Source organism: Pectinophora gossypiella, chromosome 2 (assembly GCF_024362695.1).
Source record: "Pectinophora gossypiella chromosome 2, ilPecGoss1.1, whole genome shotgun sequence".
NCBI lineage: Eukaryota > Metazoa > Arthropoda > Insecta > Lepidoptera > Gelechiidae > Pectinophora > Pectinophora gossypiella.
This window is the reverse complement of record NC_065405.1, coordinates 14,707,302-14,719,469: the sequence shown is the minus strand read 5'-3', so window position 1 is coordinate 14,719,469 and position 12,168 is coordinate 14,707,302. Positions and strand designations below refer to the sequence as shown.

The following is a 12,168-nucleotide window of genomic DNA, read 5'->3' as shown; positions in this document are numbered from 1 at the left end:
TCACGTGACATTTCGCCCAGTGACGTCACATTTCAACAAACAAAGAAACTGTCAAACAGTTATAACGTGAAACCTGACAGATAGATTTTGTTTATTTTGTGAAATGTGAAGTCACACGTAACTCAATCATGGCCGCCCGTGTTTGAGTCCTGTAATACACAGATTAAAAACGCATTCTTATTTTGTAAAAAAAATATATTAAAAAACATCTTTATAAAAAAACTATTGGATAATTATGGTCAAATGATAAACTACCATATCCGACATATTTCATATTTTATTGTTACAATTGTCAACTAGCCAATTGCGTGGTATCCTCCAACCGACCCTGGATTAAAGATCACATACAAACACGCGTATAATCAAGATATTTGCAGCTCCCCATACAAAACTCCGACACGACAACAACGCCTTATGAGGCGCTAATGCATGTCGTTTGAGCATCAAATAGAATTATGCAAAGTAGGTAACTATGTATCACTCGAAGCGAATCATTTTCGCTTGGCGAGTCGGAAAGTAACAGCCTCCGTGGTCTAGTGGTTAGAGCTTTAGGCTCACGATCTGAAGGTCCGGGTTCGATCCCGATGGGGACATTGTCGAAATCACTTTGTGAGACTGTCCTTTATTTGGTAAGGACTTTTCAGACTTGAATCACCTGATTGTCCCAAAAAGTTAGATGATTCCGTGCTTCGGAGGGCACGTTAAGCCGTTGGTCCCGGCTATTAGCCGTAAAAACACCTCCACCAACTCGCATTGGAGCAGCGAGGTGGAGTATGCTCCATACCCCCTACAGTTAATTGAGGGGAGGCCTGTGCCCAGCAGTGGGACGTATACCTATAGGCTGTCTATGTACGTATGTATGTTATGTGAGTCTTTCCGACTGAGTATTCCGATCTTTATGTTTATATTTCATATCGATTTAAGGACAATGCCATTTCGAACATTGAATTATGTAATATATTTAAAGTTACCCAGCGCAGGCCTAAACCAATGATTGTCGAATTTGTTTTCGAATTCATGTTTGGATCATAAATGATTATCACGTGCTCAGCGGCGAAGGAAAACATCGTGAGGAAACCCACATTCCCGAGAAATGCACGTTCGGAGGTATGTGACCTAACCTGCATTGGGATAAAAAACCGGACCTGTCAAATCTTCAGGTTAGGTCAGCGGACCCTGTGAAAAACGGGATAATGCTAAGAGAGATGCGATGATGATGAATTTTATATATTTAAAGTTAGTGAGGGTTCCGTGGAAGATGTCGATGTCCTTTGTACATTGTTCGTTATACGTTGAAGTTTTTATAACGCACTTTGCAGATGGCATTCGCAATTTCCGTCAAATTGAAACGTGCTTAAATAAAAAAGGAGACGTCGCGACTTTCAGTCTGTGCGTGATGTCTACAGTGGGGGTGATAGAGGGTGCATATTGAGGTACATGCCCTTATACAGGGTGTTAGTGGCACCGTGCCGAACACTGTAGGGCTCAGCTTCCTTTCTTCTATCGAGTCATCAACCCTGGTGTCACGGTTATTATTGAGCCGCTAAAGGCTAACTAAAATGACTTGCGAAGCACGGACCATCTTACTTCATACTTCTATAACTCAGTCTGAAAATTAATGTATTTTTTGTGTTATTTTTAATACTTTTCGGTTATATTCCTACCTCAGAATCATGTCCTGAATCATCCCTCAAAGTTTTCGTTACGGTGTCACTAGCATAACCTGTATATCATGTAAATTGAAGGACCACTTGCTGAAATTATGCAGTAGGAACCGGGGAAGAAGTAGGGGAATTGTAATGAGGTTGCAGTGTCTGAAGTGAATAGGGGCTGAATTACAACTGGCAGCACCGCATCGCACTTTCCTATGCTTTTATCCTTTTCTATCGCGGTCGCTCTCCCGCTCTTTACCTCTCGCTCTAGCAAATGACGGTTCTCAGTGACGACCCTAACATCCGTACATAAACATACATAAACAGCCTATATACGTCCCACTGCTGGGCACAGGCCTTCCCTCAATCAACCGGAGGGGGTTTGGAGCATAATCCACCACGCTGCTCCAATGCGGGTTGGTAGAGGTGTTTTTACGGCTAATAGCCGGGACCAACGGCTTAACGTGCCCTCCGAAACACGGAATCATCTTACTTTTCCGGACAATCAGGTGATTCAAGCCTGAAAGTCCTTACCAGACAAAGGACAGTCTCACAAAGTGATTTCGACAACGTCTCCATCGGGAATCGAACCCGGACCTCCAGATCGTGAGCCTAACGCTCTAACCACTAGACCACGGAGGCTGCCCAACACCCGTACTCTAAGATAACTCCAAACTTCCTTGACTCCGTCCTCAGTTGAGGCGACCTCAAGGTCTTTCTCGAACACAGCTCAAAATCGGTATTCTTAGACGGCGTCTCAAACTGAACTCGATCTTACTCCACTAAAGCATGACGTCATTATTTTCGTACTATTATGTTGGCAGTATGATATGCTCGACTCCAGTGAGTAAAGTCCTCAACTCGAGGACGTAAATGCCAACTTAATATACCAAAAACTCAGCTCAGGCCGAGTCGAGTGGCAGAAGAGTCGAGTAGAAAGAACATCTTAGAATACAGTCTAAGGGTGGTACTAATAAACTAATCTCAGCTTCGAGACTGCCCTCAAGATCATGTCATTGTGACAGTTCTCATATAAAAACTGAGACTTGAGCATGATCTTCAGGGCAGTCTCAGCTGAGATTCGTTTATTAATACCACTCTTAGTCTATATAACAGTGGTGTAAAATGATCATTCGGTAAAACCAAATTTTTTGTACTTATAAAGAAAATAAGTTTGCTTAAAGGAATCTAAGTTAGCGGTTTACTATATTGATAAACACAAATTCCTTTGTTATTACATCCTATAGTACCACATGTATTTTATGTAAATTACGAATTAGGTAAGCTGTAGTTACCAAATATTTACAAATACATGCAAATACACAGTAATATTACAACAATATTTAGTAAACAAAGAGTTTTATCTGACGCCTTTTGGGTCTTTAGGTCAACACTTGCACGCTTCATTTGAATTTGAAATTGTTATTATGTAATTCACATGTTATTCATAACTTTGTAATGTAACAAATGTAACTGTTATTTTGTTATGTTTCGTTATTATGTTGGAATTATTAATTCATGTTTTGTTATGGTAAGAATATGTTGTGAAGTTGTGCCTAATTATTTGTACTTTTTATTATAAAGTTGTAGGGTTTTGTTACTGGATTATATAAATATCAAGTAAAGCTTTTTAGAAGCTGCAATAGACATCAATCTTTTTCTATCATGTTGGTTGTGTGGTCAATGATCAACCTCATCAACCCTGGTGTAAGGGTTATAAAAGACATTCTTCATCTATCATGTGTGTTGTGAGGTGGAGTACCAACCTCATCAAAACTAGTGTCAGGGTTACTATTGAGCCACCAAAGGCCCCTGACTGACTGTTTAGAAAGAAACAAAAACACGCACAAAAACACTCTCCATTCTTTCAACTATGTCCACTTAAAAAATCACGTCAATTTGTAAAGAAAGAAAGAAAGAAACGGACAAACAGACAGACAGACACACACATACACTTTCCCATTTATAATACTCTCTCTCTTAAGAGCTACGCTCTTTTCGGTGGAGTAATCGCCATTCCTCTCTTTTCCCACCAAATTCTTCACTTCCTGATACGACACAACCTGCACCTTCTCTTTTATTTGTTTCATAAATGTTCTCCTAGGTCTACCCCTTCCACTCTTACCTTCAATTTCTCCTTCTATGTTTTTTTTTATAAACGAATAGCGTAGTATCAGGTGGCCAAATCATATTTCCTCTCCGGTTCTCTATAGTCTTTATTGTGGTTCTTTTTTGGTTTTTTTTTATTATGCTTTCTTATTTATAATATTAGTATGGATTTATCCTCTGTTTTACTTCTAGTATCATTAGTAGGATATCATGTTTTTCACTATCCAAATAAGTTCATAAATAAATAAAGATATGCCACTGACCTGACCGCCACACGAACACTGGACTCGTCACTGGACATGCTGTATTTGCCCACCTGTGGACAAGAAATTTGAACTAAATGAGGCCCATACATTTTTAAAGTTCTTGAAATGTTTTTTAATCTTTTTAAAACAACATCTGCATCATCTAGTATCAACACAATTATTTATCAATGCACCTCAAATCAAATTCTATTAATCTACACTCCAATTTCAATCTTACAGAGTTAAATATCTAGTTAGCTTGTAAGGTAAATCTAATCTATAGGTATTTGAGATAATATTCGTAAATAAATATGGCTCCTATTCTTGTTGTTTGTTCTTATAATTTTCAGTACCTAGTTTGCTTACAATAGGTGTTACAAAAACGATGTTTTAAACTAAGACTAGTAAGAATTTGCACATTTCACTTACAGACAAGAGAATGGGGGCAAATAGCTTAGGTAAACGATAAAAACTGCGACGTCTCGGCGATGTCGTGAGAATGTTCTAAATGGACGGCTATTTTTCATAGAACGCATTAAAATAGTCAACTCGAGGCTTCAGCTATTTAGCACATACTTCTAATAGCATTCTCTTTGAGTGCTTCCTTTCAAGCGAAAGATAATAACAAGCTGTCTGTGAATAGATTGTTTCTATCTGTCTAGATACGAAGTAGGTACCTACTATCGAAGTTAATAACCGGTGAATATTGATAAGAATTACATTGTTTTTCATACTTACTTGGGCGAGTTAATCCTTGTTTTCAATAATACTAGTTCACATTTCACAAAACGACAATGTTGCGACGACACGGTACATCAACAACGGACCAATTTCTGTACATCTTTCACCATAGCACTGATTTTTCTTTTTATGGCCGTTTCCACAGAATGGCTTTAATGATTTCGATATCGGTTAACCGCGATTTGACCGAGTTATCATCATAAGTACGTGAATTAGACGTGTTATGTTTGTGAATAGCGATAAACAACCGGATTTATAAATCGCTAGTCGTTCACGACTACACAGCGAATACGCGAAATTGACACTGACAGCGAAACGAATTGACAGAACACTGACCACCGCGTTGCGTTTTTATTTTGACAGTTCTGTGTTGCTATAATTCGGCAGAATTTCCTGCAAAAACATGTAGTAGATATAATAGATACAAATGGATTGTTTAAATAGAGGTTTATTTTTGTATTGTTAGTAAAATGTTTATACCTGATAGGATAAGTGACCGTAGCTTAGCACCCTTATTTTACGCGACAAGTAAAACAATAAATTTGGTTAATTTATCTCGCAGCACATATTATAGTTAATTTAATTGGGGGTTTTTAAGCTACGTTCCTCCAAAAAAATATAGATGGCGATGTACAGATTTAATGTGATGCATCTTTTATCTTTATTTATGGGTATAAATGATAATTACATCCAGGCACAAACCATATTCCACCCATCTATTTAAAAAAAAACTTATTTGCAAAATAGTCATGTTCGATACATTATTATTTATAATGATCTAATAAAGCGTGCCATGACGTAACTTACTCACAATGAGGAACATTACAGGCTACGTTCCCCAATAAAAATATAGATGGTGACGACCCTGGCACCCGTACAACCCGTAGTTGTTTTATGGTGTTGTACAGATTTAACGTGATAATTACCTATTTTCTCATTGCTTGGGTACATAATTATGCAAACGTATTATGTAATGGCATAGGTAAAAGTAAATTAATAAAAAAAGGAGATCATCGGCTCTCCATACTTTGGCCGGCCCAAATTTGAAAGTGCCGGCCAGAGAAAAAAAATGTGTCGTACCTTTCGAGTAGATTGCTCTGAACATTTTTTACTATGATACCGAACGTGTATAACCATTAGTTTGGCTTTAATTGGATTTTAAAAATCACGATTTTTCATACATTTTGAAAAAAAAAAAAATATTATGTCCGTTGGGAAAAAAAGGGATACAGGCCTATTACAAAGGACCGTTAGAACATTTATTAGTATGGCGCCAAACTTCTATGACCATTATTTTGACTTTTATTGGACTTTCCGTTTTGGTTAATATGTTAAAATGCCGGCAATCGAAAAAAATACGTCGAATCTGTCTAATAGTTGCTTCTCAATATTTTTTAATATGACACCGAACATCTATGACCATTATTTTGACTTGTATTGGAATTTACGTTTTAGTTCAAATGTGAAAAGTGTCGACCAGGAAAAGTACCATGTAGAGAGTATCGAGTAGATGCCTATTAACATTTTTTTCTATAGCACCAAACGTGTACAATCATTAGTTTGGCTTTTAGTTTATTTTAAAAATCTTGATTTCTTATTTATTTTGTTTAAAAATAAAGTGCTTTGGGCAAAAAATGCGGTACGGCGGATTACAAAGGACCTTTAGAACATTTAATAATCTGGCGCGAAACATTTTTGACCATTATTATGACTTTTATTCGTCTCTCTTTCCGTTTTGGTTCAATTGGAAAATGTCAGCCAGCGAAACAAAATAAGTCAAATCTTTTGGTAAATTACTTGAAACGTATTTTTTTTACTATATTACCTATAGACTTTGGCGTTTATTGGACTTTTAAAAAAATCTTTTTTTTATATACATTTTAACAATGACAACAAGCAGAGCTTTCCCAATGACTAGTTATTAGTCAGATAAATACTTTGTGTTATTGTTTTGTGTGTTGTTAGGTGAACTTCTATATTAATACTATCTGATTTTAGATACGACGTTGGCTGTAGTTTTTGCATTCGACTCAACGTTACGGCCTAAGTTTAGGTTGAATTATGGTATTGATTCATCTTGATCGTAGATGGTTACCACCCTCCAAAGATAAGCTTGCCATCTAGTGACGAAACTCGTATTTTGGCATGACGTCTGAAGAAGCTGTTAGGGAAGACAGGAGTCGGGCAGTTATACTTTGCATGTATGCCGATCACAATGTCCTGGTGCTACTCGGCCGATATAGCACAGTACCTCACATTTCTTAGAAAAAAAAAGCTTCTAAAGCGTGTATCACCATCAGGTGAGATAGTGGTCAAACGAAAACCTATTTTTGATTTATAAAAATGTGTCCAATGACGACCACGATATTACGCCTTTACCTGCATTATCGCCAGATAAAACTTTTTTCGACAAAGTGTAGGTATCTATGAAAACTCCAGATTTTGGAGAAATCTAATTGAGTTCAAAATAGTGGTCATACACGTTTATTCTCATAGTGAACAATGTTTACAGGTATCTTCTCGATAGTTTTGACATGTGTTTTTGCTGACCGGCACTTTTCACATAGAATAAAACGTAAAGTCCAATACAAGCCAAAATAATGGTCATAGACGTTTGGTGCCATAATAATAAATGGTCAAATGGATAAGTTTTAACGTGATATATCAATATTGTTTCTTGGCCGGCACTTCACATTTTCGCCAAAATGTATGAAAAATACAAGTTTTTTTTTTAATTCGAATAAAACCGAAAATATTGACGCTACAGCTTTGGTGCCATAGTAATAAATGCTCAGACGGATAAGTTCTAAGGATATATACCATTTTTGTTAATTGGCCGGCACTTTACATTTTCACCAAAAATGTATGAAAAATACAGTTCTTTTAATTCGAATAAAACCGAAGATATTGACCCTACAGCTTTGCTGCCATAGTAATAAATACTCAGACGGATAAGATCTAACGGAATATAGCAAAATTATTTTTTGGCCGGCACTTTGACTTCTGGGCCGAAATCCGATGATCTCCTTTGCTTGATTTTTGAATCAGATAATGTTATAGAATTATGTATATTGCTATCTATATTGTTTCTCTTTATTTTGATCAGAATAATAATGGGTGAAAAATGGAAGGTGAGTCTGTTGTGCTTGGTTGGGTGTTATAACAAGGGTGATCATTTATACCCAAAAATAAAGAAAAATAAATGGGAAAATTGTTTTGGATTACAAATACAAAAAATTATATTATTAATATTTTTCCTTACCTCTGAAGCACATACCTGTCATTACAGAGAGAGAGTAATTTACTTTCTTTTCTTGGAGTCGATTAAACTAATTATGTATATATTTTACAAAAACCTTGTTACATTATGATAAAAAATAAAACTGACTTTGAAGAAATTTCTTTCGACTGGCAACATTTATTTATTCTACACTAGCGCCAAAAGAAACATATGTCTACAGGATTTAAGTGAACTAACACACCTAAATAATTACAATCAGAAACCAAAGATGGCGCTGTATGAGCATTTCTTCACTGTAATGCTTTGTAGTTGTTAAAGTTATTCATAGATGGCGTAAGCTTGCGTATAAGTGTAACTAAAAGAACTATTTCAATCACAGATCATATAATATAAAATATTCCTACAATTACAAAAGAAAAATATTCCTTCGCTAATGAAGAAAATACAAATAATGCGTTTTATCCCGTGCCCTGTGCATGTGCTTTTAATCTTATAGGTACTATCTAGGTATAACTGTACTTGGGAATAACTTTATAGTCGATCATTAAAATAGTGCAATTTCTTGTTGCTTCGCATAGATAGGTACCTAGGCATATTCGCATGATCGCACGATGCTATAAATATTTGTCTTTTTTATACTTCAGGCTTGTAACGTAGAACCTTTGCCCGGGAATACGGGTGAAGACTTCGACGGTTGCAGAGGCGGAGATGGGAGCCATCGGTATGGCAATGCAGGACGGAAGGGGCAAGTCACAGGGTCTGTAACTTGGAATCCAACAGAGAGCAGCAGTAACTGTTAGTAGGTACTATTCAGAGGCAGACGAGTACTGCTTTACTGTACTGTTTTGAGATGATTCAGGGCACCATCTCACTCACGTCAGACAGAGTACTGCGGGGCGGAATGCAAGACGGAAACCTATTTTTCCCTAAAATAAAGCATGGAAAATGCTTCACCGACAAGAGCGAGGCTCTTAAATTTATGATGATGCTTAGTATAGGTAATTATTTTTTTTTTAATATGTATATTTATATGTCTCTTTCGCACTAACACTGCGCACACGTCACAGTGTCATTTAAGTGAATCCTATGAGATTTATTAAATTATTTTTAATTAACTGACTTCGAACAGTTGGTATTAACTACACCAACAAGTCTTCAGTCAGTCTTCAGTTCTCGAGGATGTTCAGTCCACAATGCCCATTACAAGTCCACAAACAGCTAAACATTCATTCCCAGGCCAAACCGCACACAGGGCCTCGGCAGGCGCAGAAAATTTTCCATATCGCTAAACAAAACAGCAATTGTGTAGAACCCATAAACCCATTCTCCCGTCAACTTCGAATGCGATTTGCTATGAATGACGCAAGGGTCACACGCAAACCGTCCACGCGTACAGGCCGTCGCCCGCGGGTTAAGGTCAGTGCACACACAGGCGGCAGCGGGAGTGTTTTGGGGGCGCGAATTTTTATAACTAAATAAAAAAATATATGTTTGAGTTGACCTAGGAAACTACCCAATTCTATATCCCACACATACATCCATCACTAGGTAAACTAAGTACCCACACTTTACCGAGTTTTCTGATAGACCAACGGATCGGAACGGATTTTTATTATCGAATTTTTAACACTCACTTGTCCGAAAAGTTTTGGCTTCCGAAGGACGTAATATACGATTCCCACGACCCGATTCCTCCAGCCATAGATGCGGCCAATCAGCTAGCGACAACAAACACTTCAGAACCCCGACACCGATTCACTAGGGTCGAATAGTTCTTTATAATGTTATTATCCTCTCAGACGACGTTCTGAGCCGAGGTTCGCGCCCAACAGTGCACCCTCAGGCCTGTTGTCTTAAATTTTGTAGCGAGGAGAGTCCTCAGTGGGGGAGCTATTTGTCCGGTCAAATAGTTAATGCCAGTTGCGGTAAATCTACGATAAGTCACGTCAATAAAAAGCTCGCTTCCTCGCTTCTTCTTCTATCGTGTGGGTTGTTAGGTGGATTACCAACCCCATCAACCCTGTTGTCAGGGTTATTACTGAGCCGCCATAGGCCCCTGACATGGCTCATGTAACGACTACTAACTTACATCAGTGAGTAGTAACCGGGACCAACGGCTTAACGTGCCCGAAGCACGGATCATCTTGGACAATCAGGTGATCAGTCTGTAATGTCCTAACTCAACTAGGGATCACAAAGTGATTTTTGTGATTTGTCCCCTCCGGGATTAGAACCCGGGTCCTCCGGATCGTGAGCACAACGCTCAACCACTGGACCACGGAGGCCGTTACACGCCCCCGCTTACGCGCCCGCTCGTTAACATAAGTGGGGCCTGTATGGGGCCTTAGAACAATGCTCTAGGTTTATTATTTATTGTTTGGGCTTAGCTGGAGGCAACGGCCTGGGGCTAGAGTTAGATATGTGCATTTTGACGGAGAGGGTTAAGGGTGAGGGTTTTGTGTGACTTTACATCTGTAACACTGCCTGAATTTGGGCGATCATGAAACCGTTCGAAAATAAATTCATACATACACATACATAAACTCACGCCCGTAATCTCTAATGGGTTGGGCAGAGCCACAAGTAATCAAAGACAACTTGCAGCCACTGTTGATACGATGTCGTAAGCTGGATAAATAAAATATATATCGTATATATGTAATTTTTTGGGTAAATTAAGCTCGCTTGTTCACACGTCACGTCACGGCACCATTTTTGTTGGCACATTCAATTCTACATATTTATTACCAATTGATAAGCGTAATAATGAAAAAATAATGCTGTTCTGGGGGCAAATAAAAAACATAGAACACGTTCAGCTGCTTGTCTTCCCGGGCATGTCGTAAAAACCAACAGATTGAAAATCCGAGACGGATTGTGTCCTCTAACATGATGGACTAATGTTATGGGCGATAGGCTGATCCTTTATCACCATGAGGTTCGTCACATCCAGCTTACGACATCGTATCAACAGTAGCTGCAAGTTATCTTTGATTACTTGTGGCTCTGCCCATCCCATTAGGGATTACGGGCGTGAGTTTATGTATGTGTGATAAGTGTAACTTGGGTACTGGCAGAATATCAGTGGTGGTGAAGGGTGGGTACTCGTACCATACTCTTGGCAACAATATGCTGAGTCAGTGCTTAGCTTTAGAGGCGGCCAATCAGCTCGCGACACCAAACACTTCAGGACCCCGATACCGACCCCGCCGGCGTGGTCGACGATTTCCTTTAATCAGCGCGTATCGCTATCGACCCACTAGAGTCGATTAATTCTTTCAAATATTTTTCCTCTCAGACGACGCCCTGAGCCGAAGTTCGCGCCAAACTGGGCACCCTCAGACCTGTTGTTTTAAACGTTGTACCGGGTGACAGCCTTCAGCGCTCTTCATTTCTCCGGCCAAGTAGTTAATGCCATCTGCGGCAAATCTACAATAAGTCACGTCAAAAAATAAATAAAGCTGAGTCAGTCCCATTTCCCTGGACAGTGTTAGCTACTAGTCATAAATTGTTAATCTTAATTTATGTAAGTAATTTTGTAACCTTCACTGTTCTGGGAATAAAGTTATTCTATGCAATGCAGCCAGTATTATGAGCACTTTTGTACAGGGGTCACTGAGAGGTGGGTTGTTTGAATAGATTTTGTATATTTTTCCATAATTATTATTATTTTTTATTTATTGTGTCTTTTTGCATTAGGAATATTTTCACAAATTTTAACAAAATAAAATAGATAAGAATAAAGTTGTTTATATATGTTTGACAAGACAAAAAACATTTTTCACAAAACAATTACAAAAAGCATAGAAGGATGTTCATTAGAATGATCATAAGGTGGTGGTGGACGTCCTGAGATAAAAGGGCCTCACTCAGCGCAAGTCGCGGTGTGAACCACGACGCTGGTATTATGTGGACCCTGTTGGGTGAGGCACGAACATCGTGTTCCATAAATATGCGTTAATATTCGTACATAGATTAAATATTACCAAATTAATAAAAAATACGGTACTTCACACCTGTATATTACACAGTCGTGCCGCGCGCAATGCAAACAGACTTAGAATTGCTGAGATGACAGAATTGTGGATGCTGTTCCGAACACTATTTACATAGGAGAGTGCGAATTTGCGAGTTGCTCCAATAACTCAGGGGGAATGGAAATTTTCCAACAGTTTTCTAG

At 38.4% G+C, this 12,168-nt stretch overlaps 1 protein-coding gene across 3 annotated transcripts in view; it reads right to left on the bottom strand.

Moving 5' to 3' along the window:
• LOC126378015 (kinesin-like protein KIF21A) overlaps window positions 1–5,075 on the bottom strand; it is a 114,394-nt gene extending 109,319 nt beyond the window's left edge. For all 3 annotated transcript variants that reach the window (XM_050026044.1, XM_050026054.1, XM_050026065.1), the window contains exons 1-2: window positions 4,745–5,075; window positions 4,025–4,077 (exon numbers count right to left, since the gene is read on the bottom strand). In XM_050026044.1, the coding sequence (XP_049882001.1) occupies window positions 4,025–4,062 (38 nt within the window). In that variant the 5' untranslated portion in view covers window positions 4,063–4,077; window positions 4,745–5,075. The remainder of the gene's footprint in view (window positions 1–4,024; window positions 4,078–4,744) is intronic.
• Between the last annotated feature and the right edge of the window lie 7,093 nt (window positions 5,076–12,168).